The sequence below is a fragment of the Ambystoma mexicanum genome, chromosome 13 (assembly GCF_040938575.1).
Source record: "Ambystoma mexicanum isolate Mex_15411 chromosome 13, UKY_AmexF1_1, whole genome shotgun sequence".
Taxonomy (NCBI): domain Eukaryota; kingdom Metazoa; phylum Chordata; class Amphibia; order Caudata; family Ambystomatidae; genus Ambystoma; species Ambystoma mexicanum.
In genome coordinates, this window is record NC_090938.1 from 320,493,664 (window position 1) to 320,517,132 (window position 23,469).

The window sequence follows — 23,469 nt, forward strand, 5'->3', positions numbered from 1 at the left end:
TTAGCAGGAGAACAAAACAAACCCCAAAAATCCAGCAAAGCTGCTGGGGGACTCACTAGGTTTGGGAAATTAGCCTTATAAGAGAATTCTCCCTAGCAAGGATACAGCCCTATTCCTTCTGCACTAGCGCCTTTCACTTCATGCGAGGTAAGGGGTGCTGAAGGCTGAACACCTTCCTCTTCTCACTGGCTAAGCATCCACTTCTCAGATGGCGATCTTCCCTCTCTTCCTGGAACATTTTCCAGAGCTCTAAAATAGCCAGTCTTTTCTCTAATTTCTTCCCTGTGTACGCAGCGTGCAAGTATGTGGTCATGTGTTGCAATACTGCTTTTGATAGCGATCCCCCTTGTGGCCACGGCATGAACATCTTATCTGATGTGCCTTTAACCCATTCTGCACTATACCGTTTGAGCTTGGGCATGTGCTTTGGCTGTGTCTTGCATAAGTGCATCACAGGAGTGTCTCCCATTGTGACAAGTCTCAATTGACTATGAATACTTACCAGACTTTATGAAATACTCCCCACTTTTTCAATACTTTTAAAAACAACAAATATGAGCGCGTACCAACAATCACAGCTCAAGACTCTGAATTCTCAATTAACTCTGTCTACCCTTGCATTGGTACCAACCACTTCACTGGATAGTCACTTATAGCTCCTTGACTTTTTCTCAATTCTTTCACAACTTTTATCACCCTTCAACACCTTTACTTAATGCACAATATACAGACTATTCGACTTTACACATAAAAAACACTGATCACACTTTTTCCTCTTGCCTTTACTTATACCCTCTACAGGGTTTGAGACATCACCTTATACAAACCTGTTTGCACATTATATATTTTTGCTCTACTCTGACTGGAGCTTGAAATGTCTCCTTCTGACGCTCCCATGAGCCAGGACTCTACACGCTATCTCTATCTTCACACAATATTTCCTGTTACTCAAAGTTGAACACAACTCCGTCCCCTTAATTTGCCATTCCCCTTAGTCTACTCACCATTTATTTGTTAATCGATTCAAGGCCTTCAGTATCGTCTCCTCCTCCAACTTTCTACTTTGCTTTCCGTCCACAGAATGCCCGTGGAAACCGGGCAGGGATTTTGTCAAAGGGGGACCTGCCCACCATCTTGGTTCTTCTTGCAAGTTTAATTCTATCTGTTCCTCTCCACAGGAAACCCTGCAATCTTCCGGCTAGATGGCGGAGGATGCCCGATCGTCTGAAAATCTGGAGACAATCTGGTTTGGATCTTTAAACCATCCGACACTGCTACCATGTGAACGTAAGGTCCATTGGGTAGTGTATCATGCAGTGGATGGGAAGCAGAGTAACTCTTACACCAAATAAGGGAGCTAACTGAGGAAGATGGAAAAGGTTTGTTTTATTATCAATTGTTTAAAACAGGGAGTTACAACAGACAACAGATTTTGCACAAGCTCTCGGCGCATAATAAAACAAATTTGACTTATATAGTAAAAATGTGTCACACATGATGTCATACTACGTGGCAAATATGGCAACCTATGGGGGTTGTGATACATTCAAGGGGAACATCTAAGTATACTTTCTATAACGGGTTGGGTTGTGATTGGACATCTACTGTCAGGTGGACAACTTATGTCCACATCTAGTGGAAGTCATCTTCATCATCATTAGGTACACGGTATATTGGCTCTCAAACTATAAGGCTGTTCATTATATGGCCCTCTACAATTGGTTGGAACGCTGGTGCCAGTGGAACATTCGGCTCACTAGCAGTAGGTACGCTCATACCCCAGGTGCCAAGACCTCCCCACCCAATGAGCCCAACATTTCATTACCCATGAAGATTGTCTTTGAACTTGGCCTTGCAAATTATTCTTGCCTCTTGGAATATAAGGGAGTGCGAGCATGCACTATCGTTATTCTGGAACTCCATGCTCAACTTCTATTTTCATCCTTGGCTCACGTGACAGCAAACTGTGATTCAGCCCATTTTGCAGCATTTAATTGTCTTAAATGAATAAAACTTAGCACTCATGGTGTTCTTTCTTTGCATTTTAACAAAGGATGATTCAGCATCTCACGTTCACTGCCTTCAAGAATAGATAACCAGTCTTGGCTGCTTCAGCCTTCACACCAGGTCAGATAGCCCTTCCAGCCTCTTCCATGATCTTGGCTAATTGTTTGCTGCGACGCACCTCTCGATCCTTTTTCTTCATGGGTTTGAGCTTACTAAATTTGTGACACTGATGTCCAGATTCTATATAATGGCGGCTCTGCCTGCAGTCAGAGCTAACAGTCCTATAGGTAGAAAATAATATTCTTAAACTCAAACCTTCTAATTGCCAGGGCGACTCTTGTCTAGCCCCTATCATAAAAGAGTCTGCCCACGAACTAGCCCCGTTCATCACAGCGCTCATAAACTCATCCTTCAGCACAGGCACCGTACCCGACAATCTTAAAGATGCCTGGGTCATCCCTCTTCTGAAAAAACCCACCCTTGACCCTAATATACCTTCCAACTATAGGTCCATCACAACTGTGCCTTTCCTCCTGAAAATCATTGACCGTGCAGCATACCTACAGATCTAGGATTACCTGGAATGTAACAACCTCCTAGGACTTAGGCAATCAGGCTTCCGCCCCAAACACGGAACCAAAACTGCCCTCATTGATCTTAAAACACAAATTGAGGACCTAAAAGACAAGGGCAAGATCACCCTATTGCTACTCCTCGACCTATCAGCCGCGTTTGATTTGGTGAATCATCAAATCCTATGTCAACATCTCAAACTATCAGCGCATTTCTCAGACACCGCCACTACTTGGATCCAATCCTTCTTGGCTAACAGATCCATGAGGGTCTTCTCTCCCATGGCTGCCGCTGAACCTTCACCAGTTCCCTCAAGGATCTTGCATCTCGCCCACGCTCTAAAATGTGTTCACAAAATCCTTATTTGATATTCTTGATTATCTGGGTGTCACATACACCAACTATGCAGATGACACCCAGATACTTATTCCTATCACTGGTGATCACACGGTTTATTCCAAAGCGTTAAACATGGTTTACCAAGTCATTCAGGCTTGGATGGCTCAACATGAGCTCTATCTTAACGACAAGACAGAGCTCCTCATCCTGGGCTCTCCTAACAGACTCAACAAACTTGATCACAATTTCAACTCCTTCATCATTGATGGCAACATCATTAAAGTCACTAACATCACCAAAACACTAGGCATCTACCTTGACTCCTCATCCCTCGTGAGACAAACTAACGCTGTTACCTCAGCATCTGCTTACACATGTAAGCACATCACTGCTTGTCGCCCATTCCTCACGACACCTAACTGCATTATCCTTGCTAGAACGCTAATTATGGCCAAGCTAGACTACTGCAAGGCCCTGTACCTAGGGACTAGCCAACGTAATCTTAGCAAACTTCAGGTATCCCAAAATAACGCCATCAGGGCTGCCTTGAACATCCCGAGAAACCAACACATCTCAGATACCCGACGCAACCTGAATTGGCTCTATGTGGCACATTGAGTCTCTCTCAAATCACTGGCCTTCATAAATGTTTGTCTGACAAAGCACCACAATACTTGGCTTGCCAGTTCACCCAGCACACGTCCACCCGACCGCAAAGATCAGCGCAAGCACACTTCCTATTTATACTGAGATTTAAACTCCAGATATCTGGGGGTGCCAGCTTCCGGGTTCTTGCGTCCAAACTCTGGAACTCGCTCCCCACCTCACTGAGATTAGAACCTTCCTTCCCAGCCTTCAAGAGCAGAGCTAAAACATGGCTTTTATCTTACGACTCACACCGGTACTACGTCAACTTAAGGCGTACACATTCCACCCTTTCTGCCTGCTCTTCCTTCCCCGAGTACTACACAGAACTATGTACTGTATATTTAACCTGTAAATTGCTTTTGTTTAAAAAATGTTGTTTTGCCAGTGTAATTATAACTGTATATTGATGCTGTGTATGTAACCCAAATTATGTGCCCAGATGCCTTTGGCCCAGGCGCGCTATACAAATAAAGAAATACAAATACAGTCTATTTACTACGTATAGCCAGCTTCTATGATAACAGTCTAATTGCGTTACTGCATCTGTAAAGTTATTGAATTACTTGCATTTGCTGCAGTGCTCTTCACACGCGCAATCTTCTTTGCGCGCATGAAAGTTTACTCGATTCTTTACTTTGTCATCAATTTCTATAAGGTCCGTACATTCTCTTCTTCAGCCAGTCTTCTCAGGGTGTCACACTAGCTTCTTGTGACATCCCCAGCTCCCTTTTTTCTCATTTTCATATTTCTTCGGGGTGCTCCTCCATTAGATTGTCATCTCTTCGGGGATACATTAGATAGGGTTTTCTTAATGAATACCTTTTCTCAAAGATTTGCAGCGGAATGGTCACAAATGCTGGTGTCAAGCATGGCACAATTTCAGGCTTCCAGTATACAGGTGGTAGTGGGGCGGTTCTTCCTGCAGAGGCATTCATCTGCTCCTCTACACTGCTGTCCACCACAAACTTGCAGTAGGGCTCACATAAATGCACGCATATGTGCACACATACACCCTCACAGATACTTTTTTAAAAACAAGCACAAACTAGAGCAACCACACATGCATAGTGGCATTGGGGTGCCAAAACAAAATGAAAAATATAACACCAAATGAAAAATAGTTTGAAAAATACAAACATCCACAGCCCTAACACACACAGACACACACACACCTATTCATTCATGTGCACTAGGCTCTGAGGTACAAAAGGGAAGACAAATATTCAGTTAAATAAAAAAAATTCCACAAAACATCTGCAGTACCAAATAAATGCACACTTGTTTTATTCAGGCTAGAGCAATTCTTCCAATTTGAAGGGGCATACATTTCACACATTCTCGTGCTGCCCGTTTCTTCCTTAAGATGTGCAAGGAACCAGCAATAGACCGTGCATTAGAATGGAATCTAATTAATTCTATGAGAATAAGGAAAGGGCTTTTCGAACCTCCTGATTTGTAGTTCTGCTTGTGTAACTTGATTACATTATGTGCTATTTTACCCTGCTTTTATAAGTAATTAGATTAATTTGTATTCAAATTATTTTAATTATTTAATGCCAAGATTTGCTTGAGGATATTATCTTTATATTTTTAAATAGGACATTTGTGGATATGTGTGTCTGTTCAAAATATTCAGCATACTTCCCAACATGTTACAAACCGGATATTTGGCATGTGGGTAGGTTCCATGGTGTAGACAATGTAACCAGTACAACATATAGCTTTTTCTGATTTTAGTTTTGTTTTAAGCACTCTGTAATGCTTACCCCTTCCATTTGGCTCTTCGTGCTGTAGTTCTGCCGTAGTTCTACGTTAATTTTCCCTAAAGTTCAGCAGTTTATGAAAACTTCAGCAGTTCGTTGTTCTTAAACTTTCCAGACTATCAGTATTCTAGCTGACATTAGCGGCACTCACTCTTGAAGTCATGCGGGTGAGACAAAATGGTGCTTTTATAGTAATGTGGGTGACAGGAAACAGTGCATGTCTCTTCAATAGTGTCCGCAATAGCGTTGTCTGTCAAATTGTGGAAAATCTCTCATTATATTTACAGAAACTTAATTTCCCACAGAAGTTGATGAATGTATGCCATCTCAATAGTACAAAACATCCATGCTTTGGCACGGGTACGGCACTTTAAGCTTACACGCTTTAGCCCTACACGTACAGCACTTATGTTGAGGTAGCTGCTTCCTTGGTTGTAGATCGGATCACCAGTAATGTTGCTGCGCAACCTCAACACTGCAAACCAAAGGAGCTGGAACCGATTTACGGGATTCATGCTTTTCTCAAGGTCCGCTTTATGTGGCATGCAACAGAGTTAGAAACAAAGACCATTTTTTCCACACTAGATCCTACAGGAAAGAGTAGCAATATTGTCTACAAAGAAGCATTGGTTTAGTTAATTTAATAAACTTTAAACTAGGACTGAAGTAGGAATTACCGTGCGAAGCACGGGCACACCTACTAGTCATACTATATAATATTGGATACATTCTGAGCATGTTTTTAATCTTTTTGGATGATCTTGTTTATTGTAATTATTGATTGTTCTTTTATGTGGTGTGGTGTATTCTGAGTAATGAAAAATATTCCATGATCTGCTGCCCCTAGTATACACTAGGGCTTCTGTACATGTCCAGAGTTCTTGCATCCAACATACTGTAGGGACGCTGTACATGCACAACCAAATATACGTTATGCAGTGAAATAAAACATATTGGGAAATGCACATGATTATTCACTGCACCCAATACAAACCTATCAACAAAACTCACATACAATCATACAGTTCCCTGCAAAAAAAACAAGAAACCAGTCAGACAACACATTTTAGAAGAAAGGCAATGTTACTATCTCGAAAATGTTTAACATCTATAAATGTTAGGTTTGCCAATGTAAAACAGCAACCTATTATTAAATGAAAGGAAGATAACATGATAAAACCAACATTAACACTGAACATTACATAAAATAAGCTCAATATTGTTGCAGCCTATACACGCCTTCACAGATTTTATTTATTGTATTTGTAAGGCGTCTATACAACAAATGGTGTTTCAAGGCGCCACAAGACAAAAAAGGGGGGGGGCAAGGGAAAAGATAACAATAATGGTCCTACTAGGCCTTGTGACATTTGGATTGTGCAAGTGCAGAAACAAGAAGTGCAAGGGAGAGGGGGGATGTGCTAACAATCTGCACGAAATGCGAAGTGCTAGGACGGCAAGCGAAGTGCGGGGTAAAGAGGAGAGAATGTAAGGGGAGAGGCAGGTGCTGAAGGGGGGGAAAAGGGTCACAGGGGCTAGGCGAGTGCTAAGGGGAGGCCTGGAGGGCAAGTGCCAGGGATTGCATGGGGTGTAAGGGGTGAGGGTCCACTTGCTAAGTACGAGGAGGGGGGTGGACTGGGCGGGAGGCTGGTGCCCTGTAGAACTCAGAGGGAACCAGGCAGCCAGTCACTGCGTCAGACGGGGAAGTTATCAGGGAAGGCAGAGAGGGAAGGAAGAAGAGTAAAGGAGGGTCTTGAGGAGCTTCTGGAAAGTAAGGTGATCCGGCTCAAGCCTGAGAGGGGCAGGGAGACCATTCCAGAGGGAGGCTCCTGCAGAGGAGAGAGATTTACCCCCACTCTGCTAAAAAGTACTAACATGATATCACATAGATACATCTTTACAATGCACACCAACATTATACTTCGCACACAATACATCCTAAAGACACACCACATTATAATTTAAGCAAATAGAAACAATATACACCTTTTGTTAAATTACCTCAAAACATACGCCCACAAACACACTTTATATCAAATTAGCACATAGGATATACCTTTTAATGAATAACCTCAACACACACCACCACCAATTAAAGTCACTAGCTCACAAAACTAAACAGCTAACATTAACATGCAGAGTACAAGCCAGCACACACATTGCATAAGTATTCAAACTAAACACACAATACAATGAATACATCAACCTATTCACACAATAACAATCATGCAAAGAGTATGTTAAGGTTATAGCAGTGTTGACATTTGTAGTGTTAATATTGGGTTACTTTATTTTATGTTCATTAAGGAGTAATAGGTTAAACCTACACATTGGCATTTCTAACATGTATAGACTTCAATTTTTTTTATAGATAGTGACCTTACATTTTTTCAGAAATCTTTATATGCACAGGAGCGCGCACCCCCAACTCCCCTCCACACACATACAGTTGTAAAGTGCCAACGGAGCCATTATTTTGGGTAATTAATACAGATATAAAAGGTGTATAAGCCAGGAAATGTCCAGTTAGAAGGCAAGCTACAGCCAGTTGTCTAATTTTGCCCCAAAAGGCAATCATGAGCCGAGCCAGAAAAGGCGAAACAATTTAACGTGCATTAGATGTATTTTAAAAGTAAATGGTAAATATAGAGATAATTAGCAGTTATTCAAGGGTGCAGGAACATTGGTTATAGTTTTACATGAAAAATGTTCTTTCTTTAGTCACTTACATATGTGTATCACATTTAAATAGTGTTTGTCTCACTTTACACATGAAAATCTAACTAGTATCTGGTTCTGCCTGTGCTAAAAAGGCAAAAAAAAAATCCAAAAGCACGCCAGACATCTGTGACAAGTTGCATTTGGTCATCATTGGTTTACCCATATTACGTCTATTATGAACCAAGCGAGCACCTCAACTTGCAGTATCTGCATGCTCAGGGGCTACAAAAAAATACTTGCCTTGGAATACTCAGTGACAATGTAAAAGAGTTTGCTCACCACACTAACGGTATGTGTTGACTGTTTACGCTCACTTACCTACTCGGAGTTTGAAGCTGTTGAATGAATGCTTATTGATGACATCCAGTTTGCCGATGAGTGCAATGGCGAACTCTACCATAATCCCGATGTGGCTGAATATTCTGTCACTGTCCTGTGACCGGTAGCAAAGTGGATTCGGGTGGAGGACAAGTGTAGGTGGAGGAAGAAAAAAGATGCAAAATGGTGATCTGATTAATTAAAAAATCCTGAATGATGCTTGATGCTCTTTACAGATTCCTGATAGGTTTATTTTTAAAACTGTATGATTGAAATACTCTGCATGCAGAGGACGGCTACCTCCCTTCCGTTGTCGCCCCCTCTAGATCCTCTACTAGCACTTACAGACCTAGTCTAAGGAATTCCGGATAAGTAAATGATACACCTCAAGTCCTCTACTCCTCATATTGAACCTAAGCCTCTCTGATCACAAACTCTGTGCTAACCCAGACACAGCATACATGCTACTTCATCAATGACAGGTCAGTCTGCCTCCACACTATGCAGCTTAATGACACCATCCCAGGCCTTAACATCAACATAATTTTAATTACCATACCATGGTTCTCAGACTTCTCTCTGCTCACATTACTCACACTTCTTCCTACGCAGAGTACTCCAAGATGGACCACAACAGGACACCAGGAAGACATGGTTGTAGCTTTTATCTACATGTCCTCCTTACTGATTGCCATGTTTAACTTGCCTCACTCCAGCAGTGAACTCATTTCATTGCAGCCCTATGTCAATGTTTACACTTCCAATTAGACTTTGCCTGCTACCATCCCCAGGTCCCTCCAAAGACTTTCGACATGCTTTCCACAACCTCCCTACCACACTCTATCTCCCAACAGAGCTTAGTGGCCATTGACTTAAACCTCTGGCTAGAGGACAGCAGAAATCCCTCCACAAGAGAATTCCTCAACACCTGTGACCATCCAGAGCGCCATGTAAGAGGATTCAATTCAGCACTACAGCTAAGTTAACGCCTAGTCTAGAATACTGAATGAAAACCCTTATTGATATATCTTTAGGTCCAGTTCATGCGTTCTGGATGACTACCCCTGTATAACACCCCTCTCTTGGAATCCCCCTGACCCCACTGAGCCAAGAAGTAGTTCTGTTTTGCAAGTTTAAAAGGTTTATTTGATAAATTAAAATAGATATATATATCACGCTTTATAATAAATTAATAATTGAATAGCACACTTAATCTGATATGATAAAGATCAACAACGGAGAATCTGGCACTAGCACACTTCTTTATAATTACTAAGGAGTTGAGATGAAATGGATAAGGTAGCACACTGGTAAATAGGTACAGAAGTATAATGTGGTAGAAAATGCTTTATGTAAGCTCAGGTGGATGCAATATTCAATGAATGCAGTACAGAAAATACTCAATATGATTTCAACCAAACAATGTAATCACTTTTCTCTGGCTATTCACTCCCCCCCTCTTTATGCAATGCAAGGAAATGGGAGGAAAGCACACAGTTCTCAGAAATGCAATCAATGTAATCAGTTCAATCCAGCAAGCTTAGACAACAGAAAACAGATAGGAGTTTTGAAAACACAAGCCCAAATTGCTTTGATATGTGCTGGCAATGAATTAAAAAAATATGCTAAACGCTTTTAATTCCCTTACAGAGGTTCAGGGTGAGTGGTATCTAGTTAATATTAGTCCAGGCTCACACTAGCAATGATGCAGGGATAGTTAGCAGGTTAAACGAATTTCTGGCAAATGGAAAGCAAACAGCAGCAGTTTTTACATGTGAAGAAATTGCAAATCGCGGTAAAATTCGCGGATGCGTGTTCCGCGATTGCGGTACAACTATAAGGGGTAGGAATGCGTTTCTTGGTGCGATTCAAAGCTACGATTCTAAGCTATCAGAGGAAAGTTACTGCAAGTCTCTAGCCCAAACGGTCGCGGAGATATTAGCGATTTAATAAAGGTCGTTTTTGGGTTTGCAAATTTCAAAAGCTCAAAATGACAAGTGCAGCTTGCAACTAGAAATGACAGGTGACAGCTAGGAGGCAGTTCTACTTAGGTTAAATAGATTGAATTAGATGAATTTAAACTAAGAGATTGGTTCTACACAGTTCTGCGGGGTACTCACACTATATTCTTGAGTGAAATGTGCCTCGCCACGGATCTGGTCAGGGTTTTAGACTGGACTCTGGTCTGGTCTGGTCTGGCCTCTGCACTTCACAGTGATCTGGGTCAGCTCTCTCTGCTGGTCTGGGTCTCTCTGGGTACAGCACTGCTTTCTCTCTGGTTCTCTTAGTTCTGGATAGATTGAAGTCTCTAGTTTGGCTTTCTGGAGGTTGATGGAGGTAAGTATGGATTTTTCCGGCAGAGCGTCCCGCTTCAGATGGATTTGGAAAGTCTCTATCTGTCCTGTCTGTCTGCTTTTATGTGTTTAGAATGTGGGTGTGTTCTAGCATCACTGACCCTACCTCTCTCTCAGCTTCTAATTGGTCAAACTTCCATTTATCATTTGATTGGGGAATGAACTGTGAGTCAGAGTGATGTCATTTTACAGCCTGCAGAAAGTCCACTCCTCCTGTCAACTTACACACAAATCTAGATTTGAAACAAATACATATTTGCAGAGGTACATATTGTTTTAAAATCATATGCACCCATCATGCATTACAGGAGGTATCCCCTGTTCAAACTCTGCTCTTCCTGGGAGCTTGCATTCAGAAATGGCACATATTTCACTTTTTAACTGATTTTTCAATTTCTGACATTGACCCAACTTTACATACATGTGTGCAGGGAGTATGGACATTAACTGAAGAAGTTTCAGATTTTTAACATGCATACAGTTAGAGTAATATCCATTTTTCCGCTAAAACCCCCCTGAACATGCCACCGGGTCGAAAAACCTCTTAAAATGTGGGCAGAAAAATCACAAGAATTATGGTATCATTTATAAAATTTTCACATGTCCGCTCTATGAGTTATTCATCTTTTTAAAGTTATGTTCTGGCTCCAAAGGGGTGTGGTTTCCCAGGTCACATGGTATAGAAACCAGTCTTTCCAGTTTCTGCCAAGCCAGCTTGCTCTCACAGGCAGTGCCCCTCCCAGCTCTTGCCAAGAGGAAGCTACATTTTACGACTGCGGTAATAAAAACCTTTGCCTGAGTGAAGAGGGCTTTGTTCACTCTCCTGCAGAGCACAGATAATTCAATTATCAGATAGATGGCATATCCTTCGTGTGGGCAGCAAAAGGAAGGTTGGCCTGGGAACACAGTGGTGACTCAAATTTCCCTCCTGATGGGGGTAGTTGCCAGGCAGAATCAAGTTCCTTAAGCCAGACTTTCAGCTACTGTCATGTTATTTGTTGCTTTTTAAATTAACTTGCAATTTTACACATGCAGCTAGAATGCTGATTCTAAGTGCAAAACTATGACATTTAAACAATTGCAACCTATGTGACACTCAAAAGTAGGTCACTCAGTCAATTTAAACATTTAGATTTTTTTTTAGTGTCTTTCAATCCAGTGCAACTTAAACTGCTGAAATCCACAGCGCAGCCAGTCTTGTTATAAACCTTGTCTTATGATCTTCATTTCCCAGATTTTGTAGGCACACAAAACTCCATTCTGCCAAATGTCTGCTGGTGTTCAGTAAATATTTTGCACATATTGCAATGTTTGAAAATAGGCATTTTGACTTGCCTTCAGGGAAACAGAGTGGTTTTAAAACGCCGGCTTTTGGATAGTGGTGAGTACTGGTACTGCACCCATTTTTGGGATTTAAGAAATGAATTCCCCACAATTCTAGGTTGCATTTGGCAATCAGCATTGCCATTCCCAATGGTTTCAGACTACTGTGCGGGTAGTTTTAGAAAGGTAGCGGGCGCCCCTCTCTCGCAAGAACAGACATGATAACCTGTTCAGTGGTTATTAACCACTTGAGAGTTCGCAGCCACTGCTTTTACTCACTGTGCCTTTCACAGATGGGAAATATCCATTTGCATATCAGTCTTTGTCCTGCCCAGGGGCAGTCCAGCACCGAAATACAATGGCAACTCCAATCTGAACGAGAGTACCACCAGCAACCCCATACACGTGTTTCACCCTTGTTGGGGATCATCAGTGAGGTGAAGCTGATGCCTCTCTAAGCACAGTGAGAGGGAGACCACGTCTGGTTGCCCCCAGGAGAGCTAGGGTTACCAATCCCAGGTTCCTTAAAAAATAGTTTTAGAAAGGTAGCGGGCGCCCCTCTCTCGCAAGAACAGACATGATAACCTGTTCAGTGGTTATTAACCACTTGAGAGTTCGCAGCCACTGCTTTTACTCACTGTGCCTTTCACAGATGGGAAATATCCATTTGCATATCAGTCTTTGTCCTGCCCAGGGGCAGTCCAGCACCGAAATACAATGGCAACTCCAATCTGAACGAGAGTACCACCAGCAACCCCATACACGTGTTTCACCCTTGTTGGGGATCATCAGTGAGGTGAAGCTGATGCCTCTCTAAGCACAGTGAGAGGGAGACCACGTCTGGTTGCCCCCAGGAGACCTAGGGTTACCAATCCCAGGTTCCTTAAAAAATAGTTTTAGAAAGGTAGCGGGCGCCCCTCTCTCGCAAGAACAGACATGATAACCTGTTCAGTGGTTATTAACCACTTGAGAGTTCGCAGCCACTGCTTTTACTCACTGTGCCTTTCACAGATGGGAAATATCCATTTGCATATCAGTCTTTGTCCTGCCCAGGGGCAGTCCAGCACCGAAATACAATGGCAACTCCAATCTGAACGAGAGTACCACCAGCAACCCCATACACGTGTTTCACCCTTGTTGGGGATCATCAGTGAGGTGAAGCTGATGCCTCTCTAAGCACAGTGAGAGGGAGACCACGTCTGGTTGCCCCCAGGAGACCTAGGGTTACCAATCCCAGGTTCCTTAAAAAATAGTTTTAGAAAGGTAGCGGGCGCCCCTCTCTCGCAAGAACAGACATGATAACCTGTTCAGTGGTTATTAACCACTTGAGAGTTCGCAGCCACTGCTTAGAGAGGCATCAGCTTCACCTCACTGATGATCCCCAACAAGGGTGAAACACGTGTATGGGGTTGCTGGTGGTACTCTCGTTCAGATTGGAGTTGCCATTGTATTTCGGTGCTGGACTGCCCCTGGGCAGGACAAAGACTGATATGCAAATGGATATTTCCCATCTGTGAAAGGCACAGTGAGTAAAAGCAGTGGCTGCGAACTCTCAAGTGGTTAATAACCACTGAACAGGTTATCATGTCTGTTCTTGCGAGAGAGGGGCGCCCGCTACCTTTGTAAAACTATTTTTTAAGGAACCTGGGATTGGTAACCCTAGGTCTCCTGGGGGCAACCAGACGTGGTCTCCCTCTCACTGTGCTTAGAGAGGCATCAGCTTCACCTCACTGATGATCCCCAACAAGGGTGAAACACGTGTATGGGGTTGCTGGTGGTACTCTCGTTCAGATTGGAGTTGCCATTGTATTTCGGTGCTGGACTGCCCCTGGGCAGGACAAAGACTGATATGCAAATGGATATTTCCCATCTGTGAAAGGCACAGTGAGTAAAAGCAGTGGCTGCGAACTCTCAAGTGGTTAATAACCACTGAACAGGTTATCATGTCTGTTCTTGCGAGAGAGGGGCGCCCGCTACCTTTGTAAAACTATTTTTTAAGGAACCTGGGATTGGTAACCCTAGGTCTCCTGGGGGCAACCAGACGTGGTCTCCCTCTCACTGTGCTTAGAGAGGCATCAGCTTCACCTCACTGATGATCCCCAACAAGGGTGAAACACGTGTATGGGGTTGCTGGTGGTACTCTCGTTCAGATTGGAGTTGCCATTGTATTTCGGTGCTGGACTGCCCCTGGGCAGGACAAAGACTGATATGCAAATGGATATTTCCCATCTGTGAAAGGCACAGTGAGTAAAAGCAGTGGCTGCGAACTCTCAAGTGGTTAATAACCACTGAACAGGTTATCATGTCTGTTCTTGCGAGAGAGGGGCGCCCGCTACCTTTGTAATACTGTGCGGGTAGTCCAATGGTGGTTTTAGGCAGCGTCCTTCTGTGCCCATAACATCGGCAAAAATGGGTGGCAGCCTATTCTTCCTGCATTTCCCTGTGCATTTTCTGGGAAGCTCTGGCCATCATGATGTTTTCATGTCAGTACTGCACAGTTTTGAGGTAGGGCTAGGATGCATGGGTAAATACATCCCACAGCCAAATATTGTCCATTAACATCCCACGAGATGGGTCGCACTCTGAAAACATAATCCCAAACTAAATAATTACCAACACTGGCCAATCAGTAGTATGATTGCCAAGAAGTCCACCTTCCAGCTCCACCTCCTCAGGAGGATTCTTCCTTTCCTAGGCTGGACTACTGAAAAAGCCACTTCCTCAGTCTGTCACTTTCCTCCCTTCGCCACTTTCAACTAATCCAGAATAGGACTGCAAGAGTTATCATTGGTCTCAAGCCCAGAGAATGCATCTCTCAAGCCCTAAAACCTCTTCATTGGCTCCCGGTGACCGCAAGGATCGAATTCAAGACCCTTTGCATCATTTACAAGGCTGTCTGGGGCCCGGCACCTCTCTACATCTAGCTTTTCCTCCCTAAATACCTCTGCGCCAGAGTCCTTCAGTCCTCTGGCTTCAACTCTCTGCAGGTCAAACGTTTCTCCAAGCAGAGAGTGGGAGGTAGATGCCTTTCCTCGGCTGGTTCCTCTGTCTGGAACAGCCTCCCTGCACCCCTCAGACTTGAGCCAGATCTTCTTAAGTTGCAGAAATGTGTAAAGACTTTCCCTTTCTCCTTTTCCTTCCCTCTCACCCTCCTGTGCTAACGTTTCCCCTTCCACTGTGACTGAGGCCTGCTCTCTTCAGAATCATACAGGGGCCAGACCACTCCCTAGCAGTCCCCACAGCATCCCTCCCAGCACTTGCCCTTGGGCTCCTTTACCCTCCCCTTTCTCTCTCCCCGACACTTGCCTTTGTGGCCCTCCCAGCACTTTCCTTTGTGGCCTCCCCATCACTTGCCCTCCCCCTCCCTTTGAGCACTCCATTCCAGCACTCCTGCCTCTACCTCCCTTTCCCTTCACTTACCACCATGTTCTTGCACTTGCACGGTATGATTGTCCCAGGGTCAATATAACAATCTTTGTTCTACTTCCTTTCCTATGTTCCCCACCCCCAATTTGTTTTGTGGCACCTGGAAACACTTGTGTATAGGCACCATACAAATGTCAAATAAATAAATCTCCAACTAATCATCTTCGGTCTGCCCCTTGCCTCCAGCTACACAACAAAACCCACCCACTACCACTATTTCTATCATTTCACCAAAATACTCCTAACCAACAACTTCAACAACAGTTCACAAAAAATTTCAAAACTCACATCTACACCACCTAACCACCAACCAATTGCCCCACAATCACACCTCTACCAATGCAGTGACTGCCCGTGAGCTGTTAGATTATGACATCCTCATTTCTCCTTCTCAATCGGTAGTCTTCCACCTCACTCCTCTGTTTTCTATCTTTTTGCTAGCATTTCAGTCCTCACTGGTTAGGAATATAAAATGAAGACTGCTGAGTGAGGAGGATTAGGGAGGAGGAGAAGGATGTGAAAGTAGGTGAAATGAGGATGTCCTAAAAATGGATGCTATATGCTTGCCAAACAGTGGCATCTTTGGGAAGCTTGAAGTCCTTCTGTTTTGATAAAGAAATACTGCACTGCTATCAGACAAAAGTTGAGGGGTATGGATGTTGAATGTACTCAGAGCTATTACACAATAGACTTTATGCAGAAACCAAGCTGTGTTGAAATCTTATACATATTTATTTAATTTATTTATGACACGTTTAATACCTGCGTTGGGTTTCTAAGCGCGGATCCGGGTTCAAACCTCTGTTGCTCTGCGTGGTCTTGTATCCAAGACCAGCATGTTGCCCCTGTGCTATCCTCCATTCACGTTAACATGTGTACACTCGCTGGATTCACAGCTTATATAAAGCACATTTAGATTATATGCACCAGGCACGGGTGCCTGCCAAAAACACATAGCCTGTCTCCATCATAATAAATGTGAACACAGCATCAAGTGTGTTTTTCTTGTTTCCAGCATCACAGGCTGATTATCTTTGCAATACTATGGACTGGAGAGCCTGATTAATATTTCCCTGGAGTGCCACCAGCTGTTGAGTGGGGTTAGCCTTGCTGTGTTCACATTTATAATGACGCGGAACGGCTGCGTCTTTTTGGCAGGCATCACAATAGTGAGATGCCACAAGTGACGTCGAGGAGGCAGAGCAGAGATTATGAGGCGGCTTGTAGAGTTGGATAGAGGAGGATCAATATGGTGGCGCCTTACCGTGGATAGATTTGTGAACCAGGAGAAGACGTTTATATCTGGCCCTATTTTGCATCATCAGCCATCCAGCCTGGTGACGGCATGAGGAAGTAGGTGTGAAGCAAGGGCATTCAAAGAGACTCCCTGTAGCAAAGTTAATGATCTTGTCGAGAGGACAGAAAGCATAGTTGGAGAGAACAAAGAGGATCCCTGCACAGTAGTCCAGTTCAGAGAAGAGTGGTTAAGAGATGCTTGGGAGTGTTGAAATGAAGGAGGTGCCTGAATTGTATAATATTTAGTTGGTTGAGGTGAGCTGCCACTGCAGTTTGGCAGATGAAAGTAGAGAAGGTGTGAGATGGGTCATAGATGATGCTGAAGTTTCTAACAGAAGAAGAGTAGGGGAGAATAATAGCACTTGCCCAGATCTTGGGCAAAGGCATTCAAGAGAGACAGTCATAGGACCAGCAGATAAGGTGCAGCCTTATCTGGGTGGCAAGGACTACTTACCTGTTGATTGTCTTGTCCAGAGGTAGCATTCAAACCGGTCGCTGCCATGTAGGTGCTGCCAATGGTTTTAATCTTCTCAACGCTGCTGAATTTAGGCTTAGAGAGCAGCTGCGAGACAAAACAAAATGGAAGTTATGTACTCTGCAAGCTGTGTCCATGCTTACTCGTAGCACAAACAAGAATAATGCACTGTTTTCTGTAGCATAGCTTGAGTTATTTCCCTTTCAACAGATCTGTGTTCCTCTGGGAACCTATCATTTGCTAGAGGAAAAAGATGTTACCATTAGGATGTTATAAGTTAAAAAGGGGACAGAAAGATGCCTGTATGGAGAAGTAGGTTTCATCAAATGCTAGCTGTACGTTTTTAAGTACTGTGTCTGCCTCCTCTGATCTTTAAGTGGTGTAATTTGGCACTGATTAGACGTACAAAATGGCTGCCAGTGATAGCCCTTATGGTATTGAAGAGGTTATCTTAAATAGGTTATACTTTAATGAGCAAACGGGGACATCTTGTATATTCCAAAATATTTGTGGAATAAAATATTAGATAGATGAAACATATAGATTACTATTTTTATTTAAATAAGCAAAAAACATGCAACCTTGAAGAGATGATATCTTTCCTATGCAAACTCATATTTTTGATTTCTAGGTGTCAATAGATGCCACCATTTTAGTCCCCTTTTCATGCAGTTATATTACAAGTGATACATATCTTTCCTGAAAAGTGTCGAACAGAATAATGATATTCTGCAAGTCATGTTGACACAGTAGTTCTGGGGAAAGTTGGGAGGCAGGGTGGGAAGTGACGCGGGAGGGCGGGCTAAGTTAGTTAGAGAAGGAACGAGAATAAAGGAAGTAAAATATGTAAGTGCTATGTGTGGGCTTGAAGGTAGTCACCAAAAACATGTGATAGCCTCCGAAGCTATCATCATTGGGAGATCACATTAGGCAGCATTCTGTAGTGTAGTCGTTTGCAGTCTAGAAGCCAGAGGCACAAAAGGACATGGCCTGCTGCGTGTTGGCTTCCAGGGCCATGGTGTCTGGAGCGCAAATAGAGCAAAGAGGAGGCAGCCGGAGGCCAGAGGCCGGAGCCCGCAGCACGTAAGTGGGGGAGGGGGCGGGAGCAGGCAGTGGGTGCAGCGTAGTGTTTGGGAGTTCAGGTGGATCCCCCGAAAAGCACTGGTAGAGAAGGGGTTACAAAAGGCTGCGGAAGGCGCCCTTTTTGCTGGAATCATCAGTTTTATTCCCGTGCTAAGGGACGTTTGCTTCCTTTGCTATGTCAGGTAACCGGGTTGGCATTGGTTGCAGGCATTCTCACATTGGGCCTTGTATTATAAGTTACAGTGACTAATATCTCTTGGGTAAACCATGGCATTTCACTCGGTTACGCGATAATAGGTGCCTTGAGAAGACTGATGCTTCTTATGATGTAAAATATATCAACTCACTGGTTAAAAGAATATATAATAGGTGATCTGAAGGAAGTATCTTATTGTCTAAGAAAAGATGGGCCCTTTGAGCGATATCTCAGATGTGCGTAAGCAATGACATCACATGCTGGATATGATAGAAGTCATTTATAATGTGCCTATACACATGTTGATATATACAATGTTAAGTAATAAGAGTGATAATGTGTTGCCTTTGGTTATGGTGCTTGCAGAGTTGGTTACCTCGTCAAAGTCGGCGATAATCTCGTTTAGTAGGCGGAGACACTCCAGGCCCTCCCTGTTGACATCTGATTCTGAGTAGAACTCCTTAAAGTCAGGAATCGAAGCAAAGAGGACGCACACAAAGTCGTACGACTGGTGGTAGAGATCCTGCAAAGAAGGTGAACTCAAACTGGGTTAAACTAGTTCATTGACCCAAAAGGATCTATAGAGTGTGACAATGTCCCTTGGCATATATGATTGGCTTAAAGCTGCACTGAACTTGATACTCGGACTTTATGCTCACACAGTTTCCGCTCAGCCAGCTGCAGCATGTTCTGAAATACAGGGGCTATTTATTTATTTACTTGATTTAATCAAATTAATGATTTTTACAATAAGGGGCTATTTAATGTATTATTTCACGTGAATTTTTGTCCAGTGCTGGCCCTACCCATCGGTCCTCAGAGCACCTTACATTATTCAAAACGTGAAACGTGGTAGATAAGAAAAAATACATAATTTAGAAAGGTTTTCAGGACAGGATAGGAAGATTAGGATAAACAAAGGGATGGCAAGGGACGTGGTCTGGCTTGATTAGGTATGAGGAAAGATGTATATTCAATTTATTTTCAGAAAGTGGTGATGGAGGGTATGGTGTGGATGTGGAGTGGTAGGGTGATCAAGGCTTTGGGAGCACATAGGCTGAACACCAGAGTAGAATGTTTAGGCCGTTTTGGCCAGTATGCCTGCTGTTTGTATGGGTGATGGGTTTCAGTTTGTTGTGAAGGTAGGAAGGGGTTTTGATGCAGGTGGCTTTATATAAACAGACCTTGTATTAAAGAGACATTCAAAGGAATTTTCTGGAGCTACCTAGAGCCAGAGGAATTGAGAGCTTTGGTGATGTTTGGGTAGGTGCAGGATGAGTCTTGCCACTGCGTTCTATATGGCTTGCAGGGGGTAGAGTGCTGTTGGTGAGACAAATGAGGAGCATTTCCGTAGTCTAGCTTGGACAGAACTAGTGCTTGGAATTTGGTATGGATCTCGTCACGGGAAGGATGTCTCTTATGATGTGTAAGAGGTGTAGTTGAAGGTTGCATTTTTTGCTGATGGCAGCAATGTGGTGTGTGCAGAAATGATGGGCTCTATGGTGAAGCCTAAGGATTTGACAGATGTGTAGAGGGATGTATGTTGGTTGTGCGTGCAAGTGCCTTGAACCAGGTGTGAGATTCGGTTTGTGCCTGGGGGAGGGGGACAGATGAGGAGGTATTCTGTTTTAGAAGAGTTGAGTTTGAGGAAGTTGGTGGCCATCAAGGTGGTGATTGTGGACAAATAGCTTTTGAGGGTGTGGAGTTGTTAGCGGGAACAGATTTGGAAATATGTTTTAGTTTGTGTATTGGTGTAAATGATCATTGCGGTTTCTAATAGTCTTTTGGAGGGATTCCAAATATTGGCTGAACAGGAGCAGAGATAAGGAGGATCCTTGCAGAACCCTGTCCTTAAATGGGATAAGGTCAGATTGATAGGGGGGCATGGAGACAAATTGTGCACTGTCAGTGAGAAAGGAGGTGAACCAGTCGAGATAAGTGTCTGAGATTTTCATCCTGTGGGATAGGATGATTAAGAGAATGATCTGGCCGATGGCTCTGAAGGCTGCAGAGAGGTTCAGGACTATGAGGAGGGCTGAAGGCCCTTTGTAAGGGATGTTTTGGAGGTCATCCAGGATGTGAAGGGTAGCCATCTCAATGCTGTGAGATTGCAAGGGGTTGCAGAGCTTATTTGGGGGATGTTTTGTTGGAGTTTGCTCATGACAAAGCGTGCTATGATTCTGGTGAAATATGTTATGATCGTGAAGGTTTTCAGGGAGTGTGCGGATCAGGGTTGTTTTTTTTAAAAGGGTGTGATTTTGTCACTTTTGTGTGTAGTGCACTATATGAGAGACGGATCTAACTCCAGTTTTAACAGAAGAGGGCAACAACTCCTTTATTATGAACACAGATTCATAATTCCAAATTCCTATGTCCCCCAAAACATAGAGAGACAAAGGGGTAAGGCTAAGAAGGGGGTGTAATGAGAAGGAAAGCATAGGCATGGGGCAACCCTCCCATAGAAGGAAACTGAAGAGTTTAAAAAGAGAAAATCGTAAAATGCAAAGCAAACAAAATAAAGGTGAAACTTCTTTACAGATCCAAATCCAGAGCTCTGATATCATGAAATTGCAGTGACTTTTGTGACTCTTGATACCTCACTAACCTCATTCCGCAGATTTTGCCCAATAAATTGCTGGGCCACATCAGCTGGCAGGACGTTTTCCAAAAGTACCCGGTTTAGGTTCTCCATCGTCTCAATCTCTTCACGTTCCTTCTTGAATTTCTTCTTCCAGAGAAAGTCCAAGCGACAGTAATACTCATTCTTGTGGAGAAAAATAAGCATTCAGGGCTGAGTAATATCTACCCCCTGTCAAACCTATTTTATTCTACTACAATTAATCGAATCAGTTATCCCAAAAATGTCCAGGATACATCCTTGAATGAACAAATCACTAGCCAAACAACTGAAGACAATTAATCCACATCAACTAGTCAAAGAAGCAACTTGCGAGGCAGGACATAAACTAGACGAGATCTTCGCCAACAAAAACCTCATCACCAAAGCACTACAAATATAGATCCTCTGGAGCGACCACCTCATCATCCCCTTCGTAATCACGCTAGCTACATCAATAGCCAAAACAACTGACAAACTGCCAACCATCATGAAAAGAAACTGGAGGACCATCAAAAATAGCAGCTTAGTAGAACTACTGGAAATCAACAAACCATCAGCAACAATAATGGACAAAGCTGACCTTGGCATTAAAGCAGATCTACTTCGCAAATGGATCACCAGAACAATAGATGAAATCTCCATGGAAAAACCCCCATCGCGCAAAAGAGCAACAGCAAAAAGGTTTAGCCCAATACTCAACGCCATGAAAAGAAACAGGAATCTTGAACTAGAATGGAGAAATCGGAATGACCAGGTGAAGAAACTACAGTTCCAATGACAAATCCGCTCATACAAAAAGGAAATCGATAAGGCCAAAAAGAAATATGACAATAACAGAATTACCAAAGCCACAAACACTCAAAAATAACTGTTTAAAATCACACACGAAACTAGAAACCCCCCTTGCTGCAGCAACACACTTAAACCCTCACTAAAACTATGCAACGACCTTGCAGACCACTTAAATAACAAAATCAGCACTATTCAACAGATCATACAAAGCAGACCAAGCAACAATAACATGCAAACCATCCACCCAACCGAAGATCGCCAGAACAAACTCAAAGCTTCCCCGAAATTTCAGCTGAGACATTCATCAAGCTAGTAAGCAAAAGCAACAATGCAGGATCCCCATGGAACCCTGCCCCCCAGACATACACAAATCAATTCTCACACAAGAAACACGGAATACTAGAGAAACCTCTTCAATCAATGGCTCTCAACAGGGAAAGTACTGCGACTATTCAAATCGACATACATCAAGCCGCTGCTCATGGACACAACAGGCAATGTGGAAGACCTCTCAAACTACAGACCCATCTCCAACATCCCATCCCCTGCAAAACAACTCAAATATACGTCTATAGAATAAAACAAAAATTCTTAGAACATCTACTGCTGGAACAGGCACAAGTAGGCTTCAGACTGATGAAAGGAAAAGAAACAGCACTGCTCTCAATCTGGGATGACCTAAAAGCTAACACAGACTGAGACAAAAACACAGCGCTAATACTTCTGCAACTCTCTGCAGCATTTCACGCTATCAACCATGACATACTCATCGGGAGATTGGGAGAAATAGGAATCATCGATAAAGCCTTAGTATGGATTAAATCCCTCCTAACAAACAGAACAGAAACCATATGGATCAAAACTTTCAAATCCACTCCAAGGGAATTCACCTGTGGAGTACCAAACGATCATCCCTATCACCATTGCACTTCAACATATACCTGACTCCTCTAATCAGCCTCATTAAAAGACACAACCTCACATGCTACAACTATGCTGATGACACTCGGATCATCTACAAGATGCACAAAAAGGAAACAATGCTGGAAAGCTGTCTACAAGAACTCTACGGCTGGATGAACACCAACAGTCTCAAACTCAACCCGGGCAAAACAGTAATAATGATCATATCCAAAAGCGGGTAAACCAACCACTACATCCCATGGCCAGCGGAGCTAGGAACAGCAACAACCCCATCAACGTAAAGTAAAGAACTGTATAGTAAAGAACCTAGGAGTCCTGATGGACAATGAACAAACACTGGAGTCACAAGTAAACGCTATAAGCAAGAAAAGATTATTTCTCCTACACACAGTAAAAAGGATCCTAACTTTCCTCACTTTCAGCCATAAAATAATCACCATCATCGCTCTAATCATATCCAGAGTAGACTATGACAACAGCCTATACCTAGGAATGCCAGAGCGATTACTTAAGAAACGTCAGTGCATCCAAAGCACTGTAGCGAGACTCCTGCTCAAACTACCACGAAGAGAACACATTACCGCAGCGCTGAAAATGCTACATTGGCTACC

General features: G+C 43.2%; 1 protein-coding gene and 1 long non-coding RNA gene across 22 annotated transcripts in view; one reads left to right on the top strand and one right to left on the bottom strand.

Annotated features, from left to right (window-relative positions):
* The window catches only part of ADCY4 (adenylate cyclase 4), a 1,677,325-nt gene that overhangs the window by 270,695 nt on the left and 1,383,161 nt on the right, over nucleotides 1–23,469 (bottom strand). For 19 of the 21 annotated variants that reach the window (XM_069633796.1, XM_069633797.1, XM_069633789.1 and 16 more), the window contains 4 exons: nucleotides 21,128–21,286; nucleotides 18,899–19,045; nucleotides 17,223–17,330; nucleotides 8,370–8,484 (listed from right to left, as the gene is read on the bottom strand). In XM_069633796.1, the coding sequence (XP_069489897.1) occupies nucleotides 8,370–8,484; nucleotides 17,223–17,330; nucleotides 18,899–19,045; nucleotides 21,128–21,286 (529 nt within the window). The remainder of the gene's footprint in view (nucleotides 1–8,369; nucleotides 8,485–17,222; nucleotides 17,331–18,898; nucleotides 19,046–21,127; nucleotides 21,287–23,469) is intronic. The other 2 variants (XM_069633804.1, XM_069633805.1) reach the window with 2 other exon arrangements.
* The window catches only part of LOC138521180 (uncharacterized), a 184,862-nt gene that overhangs the window by 27,533 nt on the left and 133,860 nt on the right, over nucleotides 1–23,469 (top strand). The gene's annotated exons all lie outside the window — the stretch shown is intronic.